At 43.8% G+C, this 26,351-nt stretch overlaps 1 protein-coding gene across 1 annotated transcript in view; it reads right to left on the reverse strand.

Moving 5' to 3' along the window:
• LOC140064909 (arf-GAP with SH3 domain, ANK repeat and PH domain-containing protein 1-like) overlaps positions 1-26,351 on the reverse strand; it is a 131,653-nt gene that overhangs the window by 48,312 nt on the left and 56,990 nt on the right. Inside the window, exons 3-9 of the mRNA XM_072112231.1 lie at positions 21,649-21,794; positions 16,323-16,397; positions 13,412-13,461; positions 12,561-12,690; positions 11,836-11,921; positions 10,192-10,267; positions 7,053-7,139 (exon numbers count right to left, since the gene is read on the reverse strand). Coding sequence (XP_071968332.1) covers positions 7,053-7,139; positions 10,192-10,267; positions 11,836-11,921; positions 12,561-12,690; positions 13,412-13,461; positions 16,323-16,397; positions 21,649-21,794 — 650 coding nt within the window. The remainder of the gene's footprint in view (positions 1-7,052; positions 7,140-10,191; positions 10,268-11,835; positions 11,922-12,560; positions 12,691-13,411; positions 13,462-16,322; positions 16,398-21,648; positions 21,795-26,351) is intronic.

Below are 26,351 nucleotides of genomic sequence, written 5' to 3' on the forward strand. Positions count from 1 at the left end.
TTTGAACGCGAGGGTCACGGGATAGGCAGCCTAGCATGAAATCTGCCATATGCGCCAGAGTACCAACGCGTAAGAATTCACTCCCCTCACTGGCCTGACTGTCCATTTCCTCCTCCTCCAACTCCTCTTCTTCTGCCCATACACGCTGAACAGTGAAGGTCTGAGCAATGCTCCCCTCTTGTGTCTCGCCAACATTCTCCTCCTCTTCCTCCTCCTCCACCTCCACCTCCTCCGATATGCGCTGAGAAACAGACCTGAGGGTGCTTTGGCTATCAACAAGGGAATATTCTTCCCCTGTCTCTTGTGACGAGCGCAAAGCTTCCGACTTCATGCTGACCAGAGAGTTTTTCAACAGGCCAAGCAGCGGGATGGTGAGGCTGATGATGGCGGCATCGCCACTGACCATCTGTGTTGACTCCTCAAAGTTACTCAGCACCTGACAGATATCAGACATCCACGTCCACTCCTCATTGTAGACTTGAGGAAGCTGACTGACCTGACTACCAGTTCTGGTGGAAGTTGACATCTGGCAGTCTACAATCGCTCTGCGCTGCTGGTAAACTCTGGATAACATGGTCAGTGTTGAATTCCACCTCGTGGGCACGTCGCACAACAGTCGGTGAGCGGGCAGTTGGAGGCGGCGCTGCGCTGCCCTGAGATTGGCAGCATCTGGGCTGGACTTCCTGAAATGCGCACAGATGCGGCGCACCTTCGTGAGCAAATCAGACAGATTGGGGTATGTCTTGAGGAAACGCTGAACTATCAGATTTAACACATGGGCCAGGCATGGCACATGTGTCAGTCTGCCGAGTTGCAGAGCCGCCACCAGGTTACGGCCGTTGTCACACACAACCATTCCCGGCTTGAGGTTCAGCGGTGCCAGCCACAGATCAGTCTGCGCCGTGATGCCCTGTAATAGCTCTTGGGCGGTGTGCCTTTTGTCGCCTAGGCTCAGCAGTTTGAGCACCGCCTGCTGTCGCTTAGCGACGGCACTGCTGCTGTGCCTAGAGCTACCGACTGATGGCGCCGTGCCCACGGATGGTAGTTCGGAGGAGGAGGTGGAGGAGGGGTGGGAGGAGGAGGAGGCATAGTAGGCCTGAAACACCTGGACCGAGGTAGGCCCCGCAATCCTCGGCGTCGGCAGTATATGAGCAGCCCCAGGGTCAGACTCGGTCCCAGCCTCCACCAAGTTAACCCAATGTGCCGTCAGCGATATATAGTGGCCCTGCCCGGCAGCACTCGTCCACGTGTCCGTGGTCAGGTGGACCTTGTCAGAAACGGCGTTGGTCAGGGCACGGATGATGTTGTCTGACACGTGCTGGTGCAGGGCTGGGACGGCACATCGGGAAAAGTAGTGGCGGCTGGGGACCGAATACCGAGGGGCGGCCGCCGCCATGAGGTTGCGAAAGGCCTCGGTCTCTACTAGCCTATAGGGCAGCATCTCCAGGCTAAGCAATCTGGAGATGTGCACATTAAGGGCTTGGGCGTGCGGGTGGGTTGCACTATATTTGCGTTTCCGCTCCAGCGTCTGGGGTATGGAGAGCTGAACGCTGGTGGATGCTGTGGAGGATCGTGGAGGCGACGATGGGGTTTTTGTGGCAGGGTCCTGGGCAGGGGGCTGACTAGCAGCTGACACAGGGGAAGGAGCAGTGGTGTGCACGGCCGGAGGTGAACGGGCTTGTTGCCACTGAGTGGGGTGTTTAGCATTCATATGCCTGCGCATACTGGTGGTAGTTAAGCTAGTAGTGGTGGAACCCCTGCTGAGCCTGGTTTGGCAAATGTTGCACACCACAGTCCGTCGGTCATCCGGTGTTTCCTTAAAGAACCTCCAGACTTCTGAAGATCTAGCCCTCGCCGCAAGAGCCCTCGCCACGGGAGCTTCACTAGTTGACACATTTGGCGCTGATGCACCAGCTCTGGCCCTGCCTCTCCGTCTGGCCCCACCACTGCCTCTTCCAACCTGTTCTGGTCGAGGACTCTCCTCCGTCTCAGAAGCACTGTGTTCACCCGGCCTCTCAACCCAGCTTGGGTCTGTCACCTCATCATCCTCCGATCCCTCAGTCTGCTCCCCCCTCGGACTTCCTGCCCTGACAACAACTTCCCCACTGTCTGACAACCGTGTCTCCTCATCGTCGGACACCTCTTTACACACTTCCACTACGTCAAGAAGGTCATCATCACCCACAGACTGTGACTGGTGGAAAACCTGGGCATCGGAAAATTGCTCAGCAGCAACCGGACAAGTGGTTTGTGACTGTGGGAAGGGTCCAGAAAACAGTTCCTCAGAGTATGCCGGTTCAAATGCCAAATTTTCCTGGGAGGGGGCAGACTGGGGGGGAGGAGGCTGAGGTGCAGGAGCTGGAGGAGTGGCGATTTCGGTGACATGGGTGGACTGCGTGGAAGACTGACTGGTGGTGGACAAATTGCTCGAAGCATTGTCAGCAATCCACGACATCACCTGTTCGCACTGTTCTGGCCTCAACAGTGCTCTACCACGAGTCCCAGTAACTTCAGACATGAACCTAGGGAGTGTAGCTCTGCGGCGTTCCCCTGCTCCCTCATCAGCAGGTGGTGTCTCACCCCGCCCAGGACCACGGCCTCTGACCCCTGCAGTAGTTGGACGCCCACGTCCCCGCCCTCGTCCTCTACCCCTAGCCCTCGGGTTAAACATTTTTAAAATGAGAGTTATAACTTTATTTTTTTTTTAACTTTTTTTTGTTTTTTTTTGTGTTTTTTGTTTTTTTTTGTGTTTTTTGTTTTTTTTTGAGTTTTTAAAACCAAACAATGCTATCCTATTGCTATGGCTATTTTCTAGCCAAGTATCAAAGCACACTACTATGCCAGATGAGATGACACTGAGTTAGTGCCTAATTGAAATCCAACCCCTACTAAATTTTCCCACTTCGGTCTTTGCTATGGATATGTGCGTCACTAAGCGCAGAACACAGCGGTCGCAAGTCTCACTACAAATTGCTCAGAATTGGCTAGTACATGCACTGCAGAAAGTACAGCCACCAGCAGATCAACCAGAAATCAAATATATAGAACGCTACTGTAGGCGTAAGTAAGCTCTTTGTATTCTCCTATGGCTATTTTCTAGCCAAGTATCAAAGCACACTACTATGCCAGATGAGATGACACTGAGTTAGTGCCTAATTGAAATCCAACCCCTACTAAATTTTCCCACTTCGGTCTTTGCTATGGATATGTGCGTCACTAAGCGCAGAACACAGCGGTCGCAAGTCTCACTACAAATTGCTCAGAATTGGCTAGTACATGCACTGCAGAAAGTACAGCCACCAGCAGATCAACCAGAAATCAAATATATAGAACGCTACTGTAGGCGTAAGTAAGCTCTTTGTATTCTCCTATGGCTATTTTCTAGCCAAGTATCAAAGCACACTACTATGCCAGATGAGATGACACTGAGTTAGTGCCTAATTGAAATCCAACCCCTACTAAATTTTCCCACTTCGGTCTTTGCTATGGATATGTGCGTCACTAAGCGCAGAACACAGCGGTCGCAAGTCTCACTACAAATTGCTCAGAATTGGCTAGTACATGCACTGCAGAAAGTACAGCCACCAGCAGATCAACCAGAAATCAAATATATAGAACGTTACTGTAGGCGTAAGTAAGCTCTTTGTATTCTCCTATGGCTATTTTCTAGCCAAGTATCAAAGCACACTACTATGCCAGATGAGATGACACTGAGTTAGTGCCTAATTGAAATCCAACCCCTACTAAATTTTCCCACTTCGGTCTTTGCTATGGATATGTGCGTCACTAAGCGCAGAACACAGCGGTCGCAAGTCTCACTACAAATTGCTCAGAATTGGCTAGTACATGCACTGCAGAAAGTACAGCCACCAGCAGATCAACCAGAAATCAAATATATAGAACGCTACTGTAGGCGTAAGTAAGCTCTTTGTATTCTCCTATGGCTATTTTCTAGCCAAGTATCAAAGCACACTACTATGCCAGATGAGATGACACTGAGTTAGTGCCTAATTGAAATCCAACCCCTACTAAATTTTCCCACTTCGGTCTTTGCTATGGATATGTGCGTCACTAAGCGCAGAACACAGCGGTCGCAAGTCTCACTACAAATTGCTCAGAATTGGCTAGTACATGCACTGCAGAAAGTACAGCCACCAGCAGATCAACCAGAAATCAAATATATAGAACGCTACTGTAGGCGTAAGTAAGCTCTTTGTATTCTCCTATGGCTATTTTCTAGCCAAGTATCAAAGCACACTACTATGCCAGATGAGATGACACTGAGTTAGTGCCTAATTGAAATCCAACCCCTACTAAATTTTCCCACTTCGGTCTTTGCTATGGATATGTGCGTCACTAAGCGCAGAACACAGCGGTCGCAAGTCTCACTACAAATTGCTCAGAATTGGCTAGTACATGCACTGCAGAAAGTACAGCCACCAGCAGATCAACCAGAAATCAAATATATAGAACGCTACTGTAGGCGTAAGTAAGCTCTTTGTATTCTCCTATGGCTATTTTCTAGCCAAGTATCAAAGCACACTACTATGCCAGATGAGATGACACTGAGTTAGTGCCTAATTGAAATCCAACCCCTACTAAATTTTCCCACTTCGGTCTTTGCTATGGATATGTGCGTCACTAAGCGCAGAACACAGCGGTCGCAAGTCTCACTACAAATTGCTCAGAATTGGCTAGTACATGCACTGCAGAAAGTACAGCCACCAGCAGATCAACCAGAAATCAAATATATAGAACGCTACTGTAGGCGTAAGTAAGCCATTTGTATTCTCCTATGGCTATTTTCTAGCCAAGTATCAAAGCACACTACTATGCCAGATGAGATGACACTGAGTTAGTGCCTAATTGAAATCCAACCCCTACTAAATTTTCCCACTTCGGTCTTTGCTATGGATATGTGTGCCACTAAGAGCTAAACACAACGGTAGCAAGTCCCCCTGCTAATTCCTCACAAAATGGTACTAGATGCAAATTAAAATAAAAAAAGTAGAACGTTATTGTAGCCCTAAGAAGGGCTGTTGGGTTCTTTGAGAATCACTCCTGCCTAACAGTAAGCTAATAGAACACCCTAACGCTTTCCCTGACCAGCAGCAGCTCTCTCCCTAGCGGCATCCAGACACAGAATGATCCGAGCAGCGCGGGCAGCGGCTAGTCTATCCCAGGGTCACCTGATCTGGCCAGCCAACCACTGCTATCGACGTGTAAGGGTACCACGTCATGCTGGGTGGAGTGCAGAGTCTCCTGGCTTGTGATTGGCTCTGTTTCTGGCCGCCAAAAAGCAAAACGGCGGGAGCTGCCATTTTCTCGAGCGGGCGAAGTATTCGTCCGAGCAACGAGCAGTTTCGAGTACCCTAATGCTCGACCGAGCATCAAGCTCGGACGAGCATGTTCGCTCATCTCTAATTATGATCTATTTCATATAGGATGATTCCAATATTATACAGTTGATTATTACATCTTGTTGATGATACATCTTAAATGATATGATTTGTTTAATGGTATTTTACGGATGAAGGGTGGGCCCTCAAGATCACCACCTCTGGTAGGCCCAACATATGCCAGTCCGACTCTGGTTGTGACCTATGATTTTGACATGTAATGCTACGCCAAATTTCAAAAAATTCCACAAAAGGCATGTAAAATTAGAGCAGATATAGAAGAAACACCTCCAGCAATAGGTGAATTAACTAAAGTGATAAAAAATAAAAGTGTATAACAACGTATCAGCCGATGTCATATGCGCACAAATACAACAGAGGAACCGCCGGCTGAAAGCCAATGAAATGCAGTAATCCAGATAATTTTCTGTCTGGCAGATAAAGTATTGACTTTTTCAGTAAATACGTGGAGCTGTTGTTGCAAAATGTCATTTTTTGATATTTGCGAATAAAGCAGCACAAGGGGGGGGGGGGCAGAAATGAAAGAAAAATCGATTCACTTACTCTTCTGAACTTTGGAAAGCAAAGGGAGAAAAGAAGGAAAAACAGATGAATATTGGGAGAGAAAACAAGCAGATTAAGATCAGCAGACTGAGTGAGAATGCCCACCGTAAGACCCTGTTCACACATACTGAGGGCATTATACATGTATGATGGATGACTTCTGCCCTATGCCCAACAAATCCTATATAATAGGTCCATCAGAGGTTTCATTGAGTATAGACTAAACACCATCCTACACTTGAAACCCGAGGTATATGAGAAGAATCGCTGATCAAAGTGTTATGCTATTCTCCATTTATAGTCATAAATTATACTATCCTTGTATAAGCTTTGGTGAATCCATAGCACAAATCATATAAAAATCCAGAAAGAAAGTATATCCACAAGTGGCGGTGCAGTGAATACCTGCTACCGATGTTCAGGGTGTTTCCCCAGTGGTGTTACATCACCGCTTAGCGGAGGCCAGGGGTGGATGCAGTTCAGCTGCATCCGTTGCCCATTTATGGCCTCAGCTGAGCATATAAACAGGAGGATGCTACATCTTTCCATCCAGTTTTTTCTGCAAGTTGGAACGTATACTGTGCAGACTGAGGTCGAAAGGATGCTCCAACCAGCCCTTAAACGTCTAGGGATACACCAAGAGCTTTCCTGTTATATATGCTGAACATATAAAAAAAAGTTGTGAATGAAGCCTATCTGTAATGTTGGCATGTCCCCTAATATAAATATCTATGATATATACACAATATGCTCCACAAGCCTTGCCCTCAGCCTTGAGGGACAGCTGCAGTGGTTTCCCTAGGGCCATCATTCAGAGGAGACATGGGGCACATATAGAAAGTGTAGAGCACCTCAGCATAAAGGACCGCCCAGATAGCACTTGTGGGAACAGGGCATCGCAGGTAACAGACCCTCACTTATGTCACCATGTCTTCTGCTAGTACTGCTAATAGATGATTCCAGATTCCCTTGGACTTCAAACTCTTTGAAAAAGTTGTCTTTTCAGTAAACGCCATTAATACTAAGTTATATGAGATATATGGTGAAAACAAAAGCCAAATTATTCAGAAAATGTGGGAATATTTTTACCTCTTTGGGTTCAATCTGCAGCGTTGGCTTCAGCAGGTCCCGCAGAGAACAGAGCTGCTTCTTCTCCTCCTCCTGTTTGCTCTTGATCTGACAATCACAGACATGAGACAACATTAGCCGTCGGCCGGGAGGGGGGGGGGGGGGGGTCACTATTTTGTTTTAATAATCTTGCAAACACTTATTTTACTTTTACACGGTGAAACTATCCCCCTGCCCACGGGTGCCCGGGCAGCTCCCCCACTACTCCGACATGTCAGCCATCCAAAAGAAAGACCTGAGTCATCAGTTCCCACCAATCATCCTCGGAGACCACTGCTTTCAAAACAGGACAAGTGGTTTGACTTGTAATTCTTTTGGCTGCCAAACTCGGAAATCATCAATAATTTTTTTCCAAAAACAATTCATCTGTGTTTTTTAGCTTGAAGAAGGACCATCATATTTCATATTTGTCTTTATTTACCGTATTTCTAATGTATTTCTTAATAAACACAAACATTAATGGATTTAAAGGGAACCTGTCAGTGGTATTTTCCTCCTAAACTGACCCCAGCGTTTGCTGTCAATTCTCTTTCTGTTAGTGAAAAGTTGGGTTATCAGCTTTTATCGCTCTAGATTTGCCAATATACCACAACAGATGCCTTTTAAAGGGATCCAAACAGAAGTATTACAATAGATACCACTGGCTATAGAAATATATCTTTAAGGGGTTTTGTGGGATTAAAAAACATAGTTGCTTTCCTTGAGCAACCACATTATGGTTTCCACTGAATATCTGGGATAGGTCTAAGCTGTAATACCAGACACAGCCTACGTAGAGGATTGGCGATGTTTGTGAAAGAAAGCAGTCACGCTTGGTTATTTCTTAAGAAACCTTAATGAAAATCAATTAAATTTAATTAAAACTTGAATTAAAATTCAAAAACTTGAAGTACAACTATGATAAATTTATAATAAATGTATAATTATTATCTCTTGGGTTGTAGAACAGCTTCGCTCTGTTCTACCCGGTGGGAGGTATGTGCCAGGACATCAGCTCTCTGTGCTTCTTGTGTGTGTAGCAGAGCCGGCAGGTGTAATGTGATGATGTCATCTATCAGTCCCGGTATCTGATCATTATAATCCTCATAACTGTCAGAGAGGAGGCGCTGGAGCAAAGGAGGGGTGTGTGTTATGCTAACTTTCTTTGAACACTGAGAAGATTATCATAACACACTCCCCCCTCCTCCTGCACCTCCTCCCAGACAGTGCAGAGGATTATAATGGTCTGATACCGGGACTGATATCTCAGCTACCATGGGGTCTGGAAAGAGAATTCAAAGTGACCTACAGGATGCTACATATATGTGCACCATCTACATATGTGTGAGGCTGTTAAAGGTCCTCTTTAATCCAGGCCTTTTATCTCTCAATATACAATATTTTCACTGAAGGGACAGATTAAAAATGTAGAATAAAACTGGTAAACTGAATGGTGTACAGAGGGGATGTCTAGTTGATAATAAAGCATCTAGGCCTTTCATTGTAGAGCTAAGGACGATACATTTTATGGAGCTGGATCTTGCGCAGACCTTGAGTTCACCTGCAGCCGTCTGTGTCTGGACAGTCTCAGGGGAGGCAGAGGGGAATAAGCTCATTACTGGATGTGAAGGACGGCTCGTGTGCTAGGAGAAGCGGCTTTGTGGTCAGACCCACTCCGGCTCAGGCTGATTTATGCGCTGTACTGCTTAATGCTTCATTATCTGCAGCGTTATACATTGGGAGAACTTTTTGTTCCCCAATAATTGTTTCTACCGCTAATTAACCTAAAGATTAGAAGCAAATTTCCCATATTCACTATTCAATTACGATTTTGCTGAACACATCATGTTGATGCAATTATAGAAGGAGAGCGAGGTCTTGCACTGGGCCTAGATGTGAAGATTCAGCCCACACACAGCCTGGAGTGTGACTTATCTATAGCACAGCGCCAGGGGGCGGCCATTGCTCCCAATAGAACAGGATTTCTTCAAAAACATGAGAAATATAACAAAGTAACACCCCGTATTAACGTTCTCTTCTCTGAATCCTCTGATTTTGAAGGACACTGGCCAACTATGTGGTACGCACCCTTTTTAAGAAATAAAGTTGTGATAAAGAAGGGTGGGGCAAGAAATCGCCCATCAAAATCAAAGATGATGAACCAGGGACACTTACTCATAGGTCCAGGCACTGTGACTGTGGTAATTTCCTTATATTTGTTATCCATGGCTTCCTTCCGTCTAATATCAACTCTGAAAATTATACTTATGGAGTTACCAGAGCCCCTCTGTGTTCTGGCTTCAAAGGCTATTACACAGTGCAGGAGGAAGTTTCACCCTCCCCCTACTCCCTCGACCCTTTCCTCTTTTTGCTGTAATCTCAGGAAAGCAGTTGAAATTTCAGAACACAGTGGGACAGCTGGTGAAGCTACAGCACATAGGGGCTCTGATAATGCAGATCTCCTCTGCTTCATTAGCATAATTTTACAAGTTGATTTTAGAAGGAAGGAGGCCAAGGATGACAAATATAAGAAGATTATCACAGTCACGGTGCCTGGATCTATGAGTAAGTGTCCCTGGTTTATAAGGCTTGATTTGGATGGTAGATTTCCTTTAAAGCGGTTGTCCTAACTTTGGAAGTTATCCCCAATTCCCATGATGATGGATAACTTTTTAATCAGCAAAGATCCAAAATGTGGGACCTTAACTGATCATGGGAAATACAGAGAATTGGGATCCCCTTTCTCTCTAATGGGCGGACATTTAGTTCTATGGATTCGGCCAGAGATAACCAAGCGCTGTGCTTAGCAATCTTCATCCGATAGCCTTGAATTTCTCTGATTTGCTGAGGGTCCTGTTCGCATGATCAGTGGGGGATCTTAACCAAGTTATCCCCTAATTGGTGGATTGGAGATAACCTTCTAAATTTTGGAAACCACTTTAAAGGTTAAGTTACTATTAAAGTTACTTACTAAAGTTACTATTTTTTACATTCTCTCAAGTATTCGCCCAACAGCTCCTGAAGGTGTACGTCAACCTTGAGGATCCAGCTCTGTGCTGCTCATCCACCACCTCGCTTGGTCCCATAACCCAGAATCTCCAATAAGACGTGTAATACTCACGTTCTGCAATTCACTGGTCAGTCCTTCTATGTAGGATTTCAGTTTTTCGGTGGCTTGCAAACATTCCTGCAGAAAGCTACAAATAAGTCATTATTCTGGGGTCATGTCACCACTCTGATGCTACATGCGAGGGACTGCTCAGCGCACATGCGATTACGGAAGGCTGTCATTCGCGTTGTGGCTCGGGAGCGGTTTTATCTCGGTGACAGCCATTATTTATCAGAATGACTCCCAGGCCGAGCAATGTATCTGCACTCATGGTGAGAGCCATCGCTTGTACGTAACAGGATGGATGTCTCTAGGTCTCTGTGTGAAGGAGCAGACACATCTCCTGACTATGGATTTATGGAAAAATGCTGCTACTCGAAAGATAAACACAAATGTAAACAGAATTTTCTTTGTAGCAGCCGGAGAGAAGAGTCACTTTTACCCCCCTTCCCTAATGGCATCTCGCTTATTCCTATGGCTCCTACTGATCACAGACTTTCAGCATGAGTTAGAGGGGTCGTCCACTTTCAGCAAATAATAGATTGTTTGTGTACGGAAAAGTTGTACAATATTCTAATATATTACTTTCTGTATCATTTCCTCAGGGTTTTCTAGATCTCTGCTTGCTGTCATTCTGCAGGAAGCCCCATTATTTACTTCAGGTGCACGGCTCGTTATAACCCTGGTCATGTGATGTCACACAGGGACACGGCTCGTTATATCCCTGGTCATGGGATGTCACACAGGTGCATGGCTCCTTATATCCCTGGTCATGTGATGTCACACAAGTGCATGACTAGTTATATCCCTGGTCATGTGATGTCACAAAGGTGGTCAATCGTTAAATGCTGAGTCATGTGATGTTCCACAGGTGCAGGGCTCGTTATATCCCTGGTCATGTGATGTCACACAGGTGCGCAGCTTGTTATATCCCTGGTCATGTGATGTCACACAGGTGCACGGCACATTATAACTTACAGCTCTGATTACTCCCTCTGATACTAACAAGCCCTGCATCTGTGTGAAATCTCATGACCACAGTAAACAATCGTATAAAATGACAGCAAGCAGAGATCTTGAACAGATGCAGAAAGTATATTGGAAAATTGTGTGACTTTTCATTACACAAACAATATCAAATATTTGCTTAAAGTGAACGACCTCTTTAGAACGATCATGTACGAGGAAGTAAAATATTGGCTCCTGGGGTTATTCTAAGGAGGAGACTAGAGAAAGGGGGCAGATTAAATGGGGTCCAACACAAAAGGTGAAATTATGTAAAGGGGGCTACAGAAAAGGCTGCATTACGCAGGTTAAGGAGAAGAGTAAGGGGGATCATACAAGTAAGGGGCTGTATTATACTTTGTGGGCGTGTTGGGGGTGGGGCTTGTGAGCCAATGATTTTCCATTTCCAATTTTCGCCCGTCTTTGGCCATCACTAAAGTTCAGAGCTATGGAATCAGCAGCCCAGCTATATCAGTTTATAAGATTTAGATCAGGGGTATTTAAGACTCATCGTGGCCGCTCACATAGTGATTGACAGCTCACGTTGTATCAGCGTCTGCACACAGAAGACTATCAAGGACACCGTGATGATGAAGGGATGAAGCACAATCATGGAGGGGGCTTTGTAAATCATAAACGCTGAGATCTTACTTGCACTGGGAGGTGTAATGCTTGATCAGGTTCTGCAGAAGATCCACACCTTTCTTGCTTTTGATTTCGTTCACTTTTATCAGGTACTAGAAATAGAAGAGGAATGAAAATTCACTTTTTTACCATTAAAGCACATCTCCTACCAGGATGAAGGAGTGTAAACCAGGCACACTGACATACTGGCATGTGCCCCCTCTGCTAGGATACGCTCTTCTTTTAGCTACTTATGACCTGTTTTTACAAGAAAAGCTTTTAAAATGATGCAAATGCACCTGTGAGGCTCAGGGTTACATACGTGTTAATGGAGCCTGGAGCCCCTCAGACTCATTTGCTGAATCTTTAAAAACTTTTTTCTTAAAATCAAGGGCATAGGAAGCTTAAAGAAGAGCAGATCCTGTCAGAGGGGACACACACCAATATGTCAGTGTGCTTGGTTTACAATCCTTCATCCTGGTGGTAGATGTCCTTTAAATAAATGTAAAATTGAGATTTATATAGCGCACACAGATTACGAAGCGCTGCACAGAACTTGCCAAATCAGACCCTGTCCCCAATGGGGCTCGCAATCTAATCAACCTACCAGTATGTTTTGGAGTGTGGGAGGAAACCGGAGAACCCGGAGGAAACCCACGCAAACACGTGATACTGCACAGACACATGTACGCAGCTAGCTAGGCATAAGCAGATGAACTACATATGGTATACTACATAGTATAGGATCTTACTTCACACATCTGTAACTGGAACATCCTGCGCTCTTTCTCCAGCTCTTCAGCGATTTCCCCTCCTGCCACCTCATTCCTCACCATGCCATACTGCTTGGCCAACTCTCGCTTCTCCTTCTCGATTTTAGTGCTAGCAAATTAAAAAAAATATATATTACGACCACTGCAGAGATCCGCATCCTAAAGATCAAGCTGTAACACAAGCAAATCTACACAATAAAATTGGGGTTTTAAAGGGGTTGTCGAGAATTTTTTTTTTTTTTTTACATATGGCTGTAAAAATAATAAACTTCTTATATCCTCTGGGGCTCCCATTCACACATGGCGCACCCATGCCCATTCACACATATATGTATAAAGCGCCTGCCAGAAACTCACACTGTAGCAGGCGCGCAGCCGTCTCATACAAACAGAGGCTATGGTGATGGGGACACCAGAGGAGGCAAGTATTTTTATGAAAAATAATATATAACTAGTCAATAATTTTTTTGTAATCCTGGACAACCCCTCTAATTTCCTCTAATTTACGTATTACGGTATGTGCCAGTCAATCCTTCCTATAACCCTCCCTGGGTCTCCCCTCCATCCTAATAGACATATTCAGCATTGTCCATCGTCTCTTTTCACTGCACTAAAGCGGCAGGATGTCGGGCCCTGTGCATGCGCCATCCATAAGATGCTATAACCACATATACAGTATCTTTTATACACGCTGCGTACAATATTAAATCCCCCCCCCCTCCCCCCGGTCAGTACATTCATTGTAAACTAAAAAATCTAATACATATAAAGTTATTACAAAAAAGCTGCCTTTGCAAATCTGAAAATTACGCTTTGCCGTTCACACTTACAATTTATTTTCATAATCTTTCCAAGCTTTATCAAATGGTTTCTTAAGATCCTGCAATGAATAAAAAAAAAACATAAAAGTTTAATGCACCTTAAATTGATAAAGAAAAAAATAGCAAAAAGCCTCGATAAATACTTATAAACAATTTCTTGTTGTGTCTATAAAGAGCTTTGTTTCCAGGGTAACAGACTACAAATAAACCCTGCAGTCAGGTTGCCAACTTTTTGCTAATGGAACATCTAAGCAACTAGAACTTTATAGACTTTGTCACTGGCATAAAAAAAAATTGCAAAGGGCCTAAACATTGAACCACTGCTATTGCAACGCTGCGCAAAGCCAGATTTATGATTCGCGATTTTCTCAAATAACTTAAAAAGTCGCAAGGTCACTCCACTCCCGTCCTGGCTTATGTGCTGTTGTGATTATTTTACTTTTCTTGAAATTATTTTTAAAAAAATCCCAGAAAGATTGATTTAAGAGCCGACGCCACTTTTAATAAATCTGAAAAGCAGAGAAGCTCCAAGGCAGTCATAGACTTATCGCAAGGAGCCGCCTAATGATAAATTTCCCCCTATGAGAAATTAGCTCATGCACCTGCGTATGATGAAGGCAACAATTACTCCCCCCACCCCCTGGCAGATACACCAAGAGGCGTATACCTGCAGGGTGGCCGCCCCATGCCAGCTCGCTCCTCCGGCAGCCACGCCCACACGGGACACAGTAAGGAGGTGGCATATTGCAAAATAATGCGTAGAAGCACTGATAGGTGTCCCCCGAAGTGTGCAGTCCCATACTCTGATACATAATTGTATGTAGTATCATTCAGGAAAAGAGCTGAAAAGACTCCGTCACTCTCGAGTCAATTGGCCAAAGTCTTCTGAACTGAAGGCTGCATTTACAAGGTTGTGCCATAGATTGTGAAGCGCAGTTGGGAACTGAAGATGCCAGGATGACCATTTGAGTGGATACACAATGAAGGAGCCACATGTGTGGACATCACAACTGTGACATCTGCTTGTGATTGTTATCACATCTAATGATCGTCTCTACAAGTGGTCTCTGGGCCATCCGGACTGCTGCTCTCAACAGTCGCAATTTGTAGCGCAAGGTTATTGCAAGTCTACCCCTACTGAAGCCACCTCCATGCCAAGTTGGCGAAGGAAAGAAGCGAGGAGTGGCCCATGCCTGGCCAAGGAGCAAAGAACCATGTGAAGCAAGAACACATCATATCAATAAGTGTATAAATCTTGACAAGTATATCTCCTGGATGTACACTGGAGATCAAAATTAGAGAACAATGTATAATCACTTGATTTATTTCAGAATTTTTTTTTTTATCTCCATTGATCAAAATTTTATGGATTTATGGATCAACTAGAACAGTGCTTTACAAAAATTACCAACGTATATCAACATAAAACCTTTATTTTGCAAAATACAGGTGATGATTATATTTAGAGAACAGCAATGAGAAAGATAATAACTAACTTTTCTGAAGGTTCCACCAGTCACCATTCGGTAGGAAATACTCAGGCACATCTGTGACCACAGGACATCACTAGTCTCTCACACTGCTTTGGTGTGATTCAGGTCCACTCTTCTCTCGTTCTCTTCTGCAGTTCCGTGGGTTTTGTGGCCATAACTTTGTGTATTGGGTATAAATCAGGACTCTGGGCTGAGGCCATTTCATTGTTTCAATGTTTTCTGTTTCAAGGAACTGCTTTACCCCTTTTGCTGTATGACAGGTGGTATTGTCCTGCATGAAAATTGCTGGCTGATTGAGTGATGAACACAAGGTAGGAACCACGTGTTGTTGAAGAAGGTTCTGATACACACTTGCATTAAAACTGCCATGAGATGTCCAATCCTGCTTCAGGAAACATTCTCCAAACTATGACACTTCCTCCCCCACCTTTCACTGACTTCTATACTCATTTTGAGTTCAGTCTTTCCAATGGACGAACATTATGTTTCCCATTGGATTCATGTAAATTATTGGATTAATAATACAAATGAATACACAATTTCTACTCTTCCCACACAACATGCTCCTCAGCAAAGGTGAGTCTAGCCTTATGAATCTTTCTACTAATGAGGTTAGATCACTGCAGAGTGGGATTTCAGTCCAAATGCACTTGAATGTTGTGACACTGTATGACGAGACAGATGCTTACCCTTTTCAGTGCTGAACTGGCGAGCAATTCCTGCTGCAATGTTGAAACAATTACCCATGGAGATTCTCCACATTATCCCGTCCTCTCTTACATTTTTCTTTCGAGGGTGACCAGCCTTCTTGGGTGACTTGAATAAGTAGTAAAGATGCAATATTCTAGAAAATCATTGTGGAACGACCAACTTTTTTTGCTATGACTTACAGGGTCACCCCTTTGGCCTTCGTCTGGACAACCGGGGTTTCTGTCACTTTGTTATAGCACAACAATTTTGTATGGTCAGTGAAAACTGGAAAGTTAGGCGCCAGTTAAATAAGGCTTGTCAAATAATAAAAATAATTCATTTTGATCAGTGTCTCTTACAATTATCTAATTTACTTTTTTTCTTCTTTGCTTTAGAATATATACAATGTATGGAATAAGCTTAAAATACTCTTATTATACTCATGTTAGATTATATCCACTACACATTGACCTTGACATTTAGGAAACTGTGTGTTCTCTAATTTTGATCTCCAGTGTACATGTATATATGAAGATGGGGGTCATCCTTGATACGCATTATACTGTAGCAATGAGGGCGGCTTCCGCTGGCACAGCATGTGGGTGATTTGTCTAAACCACAAGTAAGTGATTAGTTTCATCCATTTGGTTTTCTAATTATGAGCCAATAAAGCGACACAAAGATATAACAAGACAGACTGGAGAAAACGTGCGGCGATACTTTTTTTAGAGACTCACCCCTTTCACCTCCTTCAGATCTCCTTTGACCAGCGAGTTTAGAAAGTAATTAATGTTGTGATTAAAACTCTGCAGCTGCGTGAGACAAATGCGCACATTAGTGACTGTTAGATAAGTCAGGCAGATCATTCCTCACATCTCCGGTTATACAGTAGTCAGCAATCTCTCGGTGAATATATTATACATCCACATGCATTATATAACGCATCTATTCATGTCGCTAAGTCTTTTTTTTCAACTTCTTCCCAATATCCAGTAACTAAGGAACCCAGGTGATCCTTAAAGAGAACCTACCACCACGAATCTACCTATAAAGGTAGATCGGGTGGTAGGTGGATGTAAGGGACGTGAGGAGAGCTCATTTTAGAGCTAATCCTCATGTCCCCGCTAACTTTTGGGAAACTTTATTGACCTAATATGTAAATTTCGTTATGCGGCTACTGGGGCGTGGAGTAGCCGAGCACGAGGCTACACGGCACAGCTACTCCACGCCCCAGTAGCCACATTACTCCTCCTACCCTGTTGTGTGCGGCTACGAGGAGCTCTCGTCCGACAAGCCGGCTACTTCGCATGCGCAGTAGCTACGGCCTCGGAGCTGGGACTGCTCAGCCGGCGTTCTGAGCATGTGCAGAACGCCATCAAGACGGACGAGGGCGCGCAGCTACGAGGAGCTGCGCGCCGCACGCAACAGGGTAGGAGGAGTAATGTGGCTACCGGGGCGTGGAGTAGCCGCGCTGTGTAGCCTCGTGCCGGCTACTCCACGCCCCAGTAGCCGAATACCAAAATTTACATATTAGGTCAATAAAGTTTCCCAAAAGTTAGCGGGGACGTGAGGATTAGCTCTAAAAAGAGCTATCCTCACGTCCCTTACATCCACCTACCACCCGATCTACCTTTATAGGTAGATTCGTGGTGGTAGGTTCCCTTTAAAGAGGACCTGTCACCCAAAATTACTAGAGTAAGCAGCTCCTAGTGCTTGAACAAACGGCGCAGTGTTAGAAGGATAGTGTTACCAGAGACCTCCGGTAACGCTATCTAACACTGCGGCTGGGTATAGTGTAATCGTCGGACCGTTCACAAAGCTGTCCGATGTATTCATGAGGGAGCGGTCCGAGGTGCTGCCTCTTCCCTGGACCGCCCCGCTCGCTCCATAGGGTGGCGGTGACTGCCGCGCACCATGCGGCAGTCACCGCCCCTAACCATGCCCCAATATCGCCCCCTCATGAATACATCGGACCGGAGGTTTCCTGCTATCATTCTAACACTGCGGCGTTTGTTCAAGCACTAGGAGCTGCTTACTTTAGTAAGCAGCTCCTAGTGCTGAAATTTTGGGTGACAGGTCCTCTTTAAAGAGAACTTGTCAGCAGAAATTGACCTAATACACAACTACCAGTATGTTGTGAAGCAGCTCCATACCTTCTAGATCGGGTTTCTTTCATGATCCAGTGTGGTGGCATCATCCAGAAAATCAACTTTGAAGTGAGTATAAATTGGTTGTATAAAGTCAAGGAGGCGGAGAGTTTAACACTGAAGTCAAGCTCTCTCTTCCTCAGAACGCCACCTTCATTGTAATAAATGGTCCTGCACCCAGATAAATCACTAACCAGATCTCCAGAAGTCCTGTATATAATGTCAATCGCAGGGGAGGAGGCGTTCTGACGCAGGGAGAGCTTGACTTTTGTGTTAAACTCTCCGCCTCCTTGACTTTATACAACCAATTGGCGTCTAACTCCAAAGTTGTTTTTGTGGATGATGGAGCCATGCCGAGCCATGAGAGAAACATCATCTGAAAGGTGTAAAGCTGCTTGGCAACATACTGGTAATTGCTTATTAGGCCAATTTATGATGACAGGTTCCCTTTAAGGGCACAACAAGAATACTAAGACATTATCACAAGGAATGTAGCCTTAAACACATTTCATCTAAATCTAATCAGGTTTTACTAATTTCTTAAAAGGGATATGCAGGATTAAAGGAACATCGCTGCTTTCTTCCTTAATTAGCACCACACCTGTGAACAGGCCATATGTAGGATTGCATCTCAGCTCCTTTCACTTCACAACAGAAGCGATCTGCAAATGCAATACCAAATGCAATGCATGAACTGGTGAGGTGTATTGTGTGTGTGGCAGAACGCATTATTTTCTAGGCCGCAACCATGTACTTTAACTCCTTCAAGACCATACGGCTATATACGTTCTACCTGCACATATCTATACATGCTACCTGCAGCGGGGAGACCTGCTCTGCTCATTGTAACAGCCTGTGAAGCTAAAACACAGAGGCACTCAGGTAAAGGCCCCAGAACCCTTCTGACTCATTAGCATAATGTTAAAAGTTGATTTTAGAAGGACGGAGGCCATGGATAACATATATAAGTAGACTGGATCTATGAGTAAGTGTCCCTGGTTTATCAGGATGGATTTTGATGGTAGATTTCCTTTAAGAGTAGTCGATTGGACTTGAAAAAATAGTCATAAAGGTAGCCTCCTCTATTTTTGGACACCTGAGACAGAGCAGAGGTGCGGACTGGTATTTATAGAAATATCCCTTTAAGTTTAGTTTTAATTTAAACCAGAAAATGCCATTTCTGGTCATCATTTCCTTTAATTTTGTTCCATCTAATTTAATACAAGTGGGCTTAATTAAATGATGACACACAGAATGTGACTCACATTTGCATTAACGCAGCGGATAGAAACCACTATTAATTAATCCCGAAATGTGTGTGCAATGAAATGCAGTGACATCTACAGACAATGATGTTGAAGGGACAATCTAGGAAAATATCATCATGGCTGAAATACAAATTTACAGCTCTACAATCTTATCGTGTCGCCATGTATTACATGGTCTCAGAGAACAAACGCTCTTATTGATCAGAGCGGCCGACACTGAGACTTTCCATTAAGTAATCATTTCTGAACACAGGAGAGAAATATGACATAATGAAGTGCTGAAATTAAAAAACACAATCCCCCAAAAAAACTAGAAGCATGAAAGAAAACAAAGTTATACAATGAATGAGGATGTTGATTTAAAGGGGCAGTCTCTCCAATACGAAACCTTCATACATTCATCTATTACGTGATCAGGCTATTTGGTTATTATATTTGAAGAGAGTCTCTACCTACTACATGCTCCATGAATACATTGGACTTAAAGGAAACCTATCATTTGATTTGATGCATTATGAAGCAAACATACCTTGAGAATGCTGTAACTACACTGATGCAGGATCATATCTTGGTTAATCCCTGTGCTGAGTGGTTTTACTGATAAAACAGATATAACATTATGATAATTAAGCTCTGTCCCTTCTATGGCTCCTTCAGCGCTTGCTTCTGCGCTTCTCTGCAGGAGACGATGATGCGATCACTTTTCTCCCTGCCAGACAGAATAATCAATTGCTGCACCATCCCTCAGCTACTGTGTATGAGTGATCCAGCTCAGGTTTATTAGTCATGCTTGACTAACCTCCATTTGTAATTACAAGCTCAGTGTTGATCGAGACATGCTGATCCAGCTTTCCCAAGGTCCTGAATGTTATAATTGTTTTTTCAGTAAAACCACTCAGCTCAGGGATTAACCAAGATATAATCCTGCATCAGTGTAGCTACAGCTTTCTCAAGGTATGTCTGCTTCATAATGCATCAAATGAAATGGTAGGTTTCCTTTAAGTCTTTGCACCACATTGCAACTAAACAGATGATCCAATGTTTCCCCAATTCACAACATTATTTCAGAGAGGACAACATAAAGTTGATAATGTTCAGTTATATCTGGGAATGACATGGTCCTATCAGGTGTAGTGTGCATGCGGCCATATCTATCTATAGCTTATATTATAAACAATGATCTCTTCTTATAGTTACATTACATACAATTAGCTACCAGGCACAGAGACATAAGGCACAATGGGGAGAATTATAAGACACTGATGTAAAGGAAAAGTGGAGTAGCTACTCCCGCTGGGCCGGTTTTATCAAAACTTTCTTACATAAATTTGACTACAATGGTTATAGCTGAAAAAAAAGGTACAGCAAATTGTTTAAAGGAAATCTACCATAAAAATGTAGCATAATAAACCAGGAACACTAACTCATAGATCCAGGCGTCGGGACTGTGGTAATCTTCTTATATTTGTTATTTATGGTCTCCTTCCTTCTAAAATATACTTTTAAAAATATGCAAGTGAGTCATAACACAGCCTCTCCGTGCTCTGGCTTCACGAGCTGTTATACTGTGCGGGAGTACTTCTTTCTCTCTCTACTCCTTCAGCACTTTCCCTCTCCCTCTGGCTTCTGCAATCTCACACAGTGGGAGGGAGAAGTGACATGGCCTTTGAAGCTTTGAAGTAAGGTTCCCCCATGGATAACAGATATAAGAAGATTACCACAGTCAGGGACCTGGATCTATGAGTATTAATCATGGTTGGATTTTGCTGGTAGATTTCCTTTAAATCAATAGTTCAGCCATTGGCATTCTTGGTGATATACTTTACTATTTACTAGAAATATGTTTTTGCATTTGATCTCGCTTACTTTCTGCTTTTAGCAAATGTGTAGGAATCAGTTGTCCCTACTGTACCGATAGACAGCTGATAGATAAGGGAGAGATGATAAAGTTTTTAATGACTTAGGCTATATTCATACGACCGTATGGGCGACATATATATATGCCATAAATACGTCCCCCATAGACGGCAATGGGCGCTCGGCACCGTAAGGGAGCAGTACGGTGCCGCAGATGTGCGGCACCGTCCCATAGCCGGGAGAAAGATAGGACATGGAATACGGTGCCATATATCACTATGGAGAGGGGTGTGGGTCAGCAGTGCTCATCCCCTGCTCCTCTCCCCGGTGCCGATGTGTGCCCACCGTGCTACAAGGGCAGGCACACGTCATGTGAATATAGCGTTAAAGTGGATGCCCAGGATGAGGGTTTTTTATATGTGCCCCTGGTAGAGTAAAACTATCAGGCAAGCTATACTTACCTCTCTCCGGTCCATCATGTTGTTGTTTGAGAACAGAAGCTCAGTGGTGATGTCCCAAACATAGCGCTCACCTCCTACAGCCTGGGGCTACAGGCTGGGGTCTGCCGAAGCTGTATACAGAAGCTGGTGGTGATAGAAGGCTCTGCGCTCAACCCAGTAGTCATTTTTGTCTTTCGAGAGCAGTTAAGAAAATCTTAAGTGATTGATTGCCTTAGGCATCCATGAAGACATTTCATAACCATAATTTTTTTCCTTTTAAATTTTAGTATAACTTCAGTTAGAGAATAGAGACACATAGGAGAAGCCTCTATATAGAAGAATATGACCTACCACATTTTTCATCGGTGTCAACAATTCCTTAGAAAGCTCTGCGAAAGCATTAAAAGCATTGCTCAGCGCTTCTTCTCCGTTATCCCGGCAGTTTAACGATAGTTTTTCCAAAGTTGCAATATAAACCTCTAGGTGCGTAATATGCTCTGAAATAATAAAAAAAAAGAGATAGAGAATAGTGCAATCACCTCCATTAGTATTTTACAATCAGGACAAAGGCCTACGAGAGGGGTCAGTATCTATTGAGAAGACTAAGAGCAGAAAAGTAGTTTGTCAGTTTCCAAATGCCAAGGGGGTTAGGCCTCATTTGCCCGAGGGACAACTGTTAGGAAGGCAGAGGTTAAAAATGTTCAATCATGGCAAAAGGAGTGACAACTTCAGAGAAGAGCTGGAGCACTTGCAGTTGTGTGTAGGTTAATCTGGCCATCCAGTCATTAGTCAGGATAGTCACATGTAGTGACTTGACCTTTGCTAATTCCCTTATATATAGTTATATGACCTATTTGTTTGGGTCAGCGCTGGTGTTCCTATATACAGAGTAATCTGACCACATCCTGTGCACTTGAGGGCTGATTTTATATTGATAAAAAGTTGATTATGTCTGCATTGACTCATTGTATTGTGACGTCTACAGTATGATTACAATTATAAAATTAAAATTTAAAGGGGTTGTTTGCAAAATTATTGATATTGTTTGTGTAATAAAAAGTTGTACAATTTCTGATGGTTTTCTAGATCTCTGCTGGTTATGTGATGTCACAAAGGTGCACGGTTTGTTATATCTCTGGTCATCTGATGTCACATATTTGCACGGCTCGTATGTATTGTCTAATGTGCCTATTTAAATCTTGATCCATGAATCCCCACGACCGTGTCTCGGTTGTATATATGCGCTACCTGGGTTGACTTCTGGCCCTGTTGTGGACCACGCTTATATCTATCAAAAACTTGGTGGTTGACTACTGCGCTGATAAGACTGTTTGTCTGAGGCGAGTAAAAGTGAACTTTCGACCATTCAGGATGGTAGGCGAGTGTTGTGACAATGGGTGATAACTGTGCAGAAAACAAAAAAATGGCGAACTTTGAAGGAAGATTGTCTTGGGTGCAAAAAAAGGCAGAAACGTGCATATACGCCATTCAAAAGTCACAAATTAGGAAGAAAAAGCCAATATATGTGCCCTATTGAAACAATTAAAAATGAATTTATTTATAATTTTGTGCCAAAATGGATAAAAACGCTAAATAAAGCCAGTTAATTTGGGTAAGAGGTAGTGATTTTGTCTAGATAAAGTTGAATAACCTGCAAGGTCTACAAAAAGGTTTTTATTGCCACCTTAAAGGAAACCTGCAAGCTGACCACCCTGTAGGCTACTTAATGCTGATGCCGGCACATAGTTTCTTAGGGCTGGCGATGGCTTCCGATGTTTAATTATTCCAGGCTCCTTCAAATTACCCCTCCTCCTTCAGGTGCCGAGAGCCGTGACGTCACCAAACTCTCGGCACCTATCGCCGGCCGGCTGTGCGAGACTTAGTGTTTGCGCATGCGCGATAAGTGCCGAGAGCTTGGTGACGTCACGGCTCTCGGCACCTGAAGGAGGACGGGTAATGTGAAGGAGGTGGGAGTAATTAAACACCGGAACCCACCGCCAGCCCGAAGATGACGTAGGGTAGGGCTCATTTACATATGTAAGAAAATCGTTTTTTTAGCTCAACTAAAGGTCGCCGAGCCTAACTAAACTATGTGCCGGCATCAGCATTAAGTAGCCTACAGGGTGGTCTGCTTGCATGATTTCATCATGCAAGCAGTGGTAGGTTTCCTTTAAATAACAAATTATGACACTAAAAGTTTAGCCTTGCAAATGGGACACAGTTTTTAATATTCACCAAATCTATCTGACCTTTCTGCAGGACGGCCTGGGCCAAGATCAGCCGCATTCACACTGACAATGATAATTGAAAGACTGTAGACATCTGACACGGAGCAGACTGCGGAAAATAGTTACTGCCTCTACAGATGGTCGGTAATGTCACAGCCTGTAATAATGACAGACTCCATTGTGTGGAGAGAGGTGCCGTCATATTACAACATGAGGCTAAATATCACAGACTTTCCCAGGAACTAGACTTTCAGAAACCAGAACCAGAATGTCCAAGCATCGGATCTATGGCAGTCCTCCTTCTGATTACAATTCTGCTCCGATATCCGTCAGCCATATCCCCAGGTGCCCGCACGCGCTTCTTCTCCAGATGGTGGGACTAATATGCATTTTTGGAACATGATGAAGAACTCATGTTCGTTAAGCAGGTTGATAAGTTTGGTGATTGATAGTCTTACTCTTCAAGGGTGACACGAGGGACATGTCTCCACATTGATTTCATCTCATATATAGACGTTACGGTGCAATATGCTGATCATTATGTACAAGAACGTTCCATGTTACCAAGCGTTGATGTGTGGTCCCCCCTCCCTACTCCTACCCTGACAACTCATACACCCAGACGATGCTACTCATCTATACAATGACATTAGATGTCAACTTTACTCTGCAGCAAAACAATAATCCCAGATACATAACCACAGAGAATTTCTGCCACGTACGGTATATCCTGCTACTCTCAACCTCCACTCTCATCAGAGAATACCTACAGAGATACAAAGTATCATCAAAATCCATCATGATAAACCAGGGACAGTTACTCATCGATACTCAGCGTGACTGTTATAAAAATCAACTTTCTTCTAAAATGATGATAATGAGCCAGAAGGGCTCTGGGGGCAGTACTAGAGTGCCTAGCTTCACAGACTGTTACACTGTGCAAGAGCACTTCCCCTCCCACGGTGTGAGATTACAGCAGGCAAGAAGGTGGGGGGAATTCCTAAGGGACCAGGTGAGCTGTTTACCTGCACAGCGTAACAACCTCTGAAGCGACAGCATGGAGGAGGAACACCCCCTCAGAGTCCTTCTGGGGCATTAGCATCATATTAAAAGTTGATATTAGAAGGATGGAGGCCATGGATAACAAATATAAGAAGATTACCAGAGCCACGGTGTCTGGATCTATCAGTAGGTGTTCCTGGGTTATCATGTCCTTGGATTTTGATATTAGATTTTCTTTAAGATTTCCATTTTGCTTATTGGGATAAATTCCTGGCATCTCCATCTGTACATTCCACCATATGGTCACAATGTTAAAAAATTGATCATTATAGCGTGCGGCTAAAGTTCAGTCAATTACCAGCATCCAGAGGTCACAGTGAACAGACAGGTCTGTTTGTAACTGGGGCCGCCTGTAAATCGGGTGTACTTACAGGGGTTGGCCACTCTTTTACATACATTGCACATATGCCTTTAAAGCCTTGTGGATAAACCCTGAATGTTCATCAACTGATTCAGCATTCTTGCTACTTACTTCTGTACTGTGTGCAGACTCTCCGTGATTCTTTGTTTACATGTCTGAGCTCTGCTGAATAGGAGGAGCTGTAGCAGGAGAGTTATGACTCATCCTGCTCACTCCTACCACCTCTGCCAGTCTCTGTTAGTGAGGACAAAGAGTAAAAAGAGAGACACAGTGGGTGACACCATGAGGATGGGCTAGAGCAGTGAGAGAGGAAGTTGTGTATAAATGTAGATGGTGAGAAGAGGGAAAGACTGAAGCTATCAAAGGAGGCAAAGACACAAGGTACATGTTTAATGGAAGAGATTTATTGAACATAGGCTAACTCCTTTAAGTCGGGGATTAAGAAATGTCGGTGATGTTCTATACCACCACAAGGCAAGTCAAAAGGGCACCCACCCATTTCGGTCTCCCGCAAGTTAGTGGGTTCCAGTAGGCAATTCTAAATCTTTTTAATAGCCAATATGGTAAAGAGGGGGGCATCGCCAGCTAAAAAGTCCAGGCACAATCTGTGAGTCACTTACTGAAGGTATCTAAGCAAGTTGTATCCACTTCATAAGTGCAGTAGAATAGTCACTGGGGGGGGGGGGGGGGGGTGTAGTTTACTCTATAACTGGTAATTACTACAATTTTGTTCATTTTTTAAAATTAGTTATTAAATTTGTTGTTAAGTGTATAACGTCTGCATGTGAATAATTCCAGAGTCGAAGAGGCAACACTTTATCATCTCAGTAATTCATTTCACTTTTCACTTTTTTATTTTGCTTGTGAAGCTGGATACAAAAAGTTTCTCTTGAGTTGCCAAACTATGACATAGAATTGTATTTGAAGCCTGCCTTCTAATGATTATGTAAATGAATGCTAGTTATTTGAGGAGACAATATGTAGATAGTCAATTAGAATTGGGATTAAGGCTTTACATCCTGGCAGCGAAATGAAGATTATTAAGAGGAAAGATTGCGGAGCTGCCGCAGTGAATAATCTCTGGAAGTTTGATTAACATATTCTTCTATTCGTCTTAATACTGTGCTGCTTGGATAACTTTTATGTCCCATACACACTACTATATGGGTATATATATATATATATATATATATATATATATACAGGGAAACAGCTTTAACCCCTTTACAACTGCCATACAATGGGGCAGATTTACTTACCAGATCAATTCGCGATCCAGCGGCTCGTTCTCTGTGGTGGATTCGGGTCCGGCCGGGATTCACTAAGGCAGTTCCTCCGATGTCCACTAGGTGTCGCTGCTGCGCTAAAGAGCATCGGAATGCACTGAAGTTCATCGAGCCATC

The sequence above is a fragment of the Engystomops pustulosus genome, chromosome 6 (genome assembly GCF_040894005.1).
Source record: "Engystomops pustulosus chromosome 6, aEngPut4.maternal, whole genome shotgun sequence".
In the NCBI taxonomy this organism is placed as follows: domain Eukaryota; kingdom Metazoa; phylum Chordata; class Amphibia; order Anura; family Leptodactylidae; genus Engystomops; species Engystomops pustulosus.